The 1,031-nt window shown below is 40.7% G+C and overlaps 1 protein-coding gene across 1 annotated transcript; it reads right to left on the minus strand.

The window, feature by feature from the left end:
* Positions 1-6: 6 nt before the first annotated feature.
* Positions 7-463, minus strand: LOC112139592 (torsin-1A; the record flags this gene model as incomplete). The annotated part of the gene is made up of 2 exons (XM_024262413.1): positions 7-114; positions 186-463. Coding segments are annotated over 2 exons (386 nt in total), but the record flags the coding sequence as incomplete, so codon positions are not given.
* Between the last annotated feature and the right edge of the window lie 568 nt (positions 464-1,031).

Consider the following 1,031-nt stretch of genomic DNA (forward strand, 5'->3'; position numbering starts at 1 on the left):
GTACGGCCTGATGCTGTCGATCAGGCCCGGATGCATCTTGTCCATATGGCCAAAGATGAACATGGAGCGCTCAAAGTTGCTCACGCTACTTTTGATCCTCTGCTGCAGATAAGACTGAAAAGCAGTAGCGGGTTCAGATGTTGTGAAGAACAGGACGTCCCCCTCAAACCTCTGCTGTTCCATACCTTATAGGTGGAGATTTGAATTCGATGCGGGAAGTGACGGTAAGGGCTGAAGACGTGGACACTCTTACTGTTCATCCCCTCTGTGTAAATGTTTTTTGCGATCAGCTGGCTGACAAGGTTCTTCCCGGTGCCGGGCGGGCCGTGGAGCGATAGCACCAGCGGCTTCTCAGGGTTGTCGTTGCTCATGAATTCGATCACAGCTCTTAGGATGATGCGAGACGCCAGATGTTGTCCGAACAGTTTGTTATCCAGATCCGTCTTAAGACGTGGAAGCTTCACTGGAAAAAATCAAGACGTCTGCAAATTTTTGACTTGACCACATTTTTCCAAATATCTAATTCTATACAATTTTAGCTAAAGTGTAACAACTGCTTAACTTGTCATTTATACGATTGTTTTTTTAGAACATAAAACCCCTGAAACCTCTTAGAAAATCCATGAAAACAAAAGTTTAGGCCTGAGACATAAATGTCTCTGACTGTACTCGAAATCATGAGAATTTTGTTACACAATCTCCTCCTTAGTAGCAACAGGTTAATGGCCGCAGATCGAGAAGGTGCCACAAGAAGGAAAAAACAAACTTTCACAAAAAGATTGTTGGATAGTTCTGATATGTTTCAAGAGTATAAAAAGAACCCTTGTTTCCCATACAGAGAGAAGAAGTATACATTTAGCCTATAAGTGTGTATTCTAGCTCTTAAGTTCAATAAATTTGTTATTTACGTTTCATTTAACAATTTAATTTACTTTGTTACATGTGACAGGTGATAAAGACTTGGTTAAAGTTTTACTTTTATTCGGCAGAAGATGGAAAATGTACTATTGCAAGAAACAAATTGTGCTTGT

Source organism: Oryzias melastigma, unplaced genomic scaffold, assembly GCF_002922805.2.
Source record: "Oryzias melastigma strain HK-1 unplaced genomic scaffold, ASM292280v2 sc04238, whole genome shotgun sequence".
NCBI classification, from domain to species: Eukaryota; Metazoa; Chordata; class Actinopteri; order Beloniformes; family Adrianichthyidae; genus Oryzias; species Oryzias melastigma.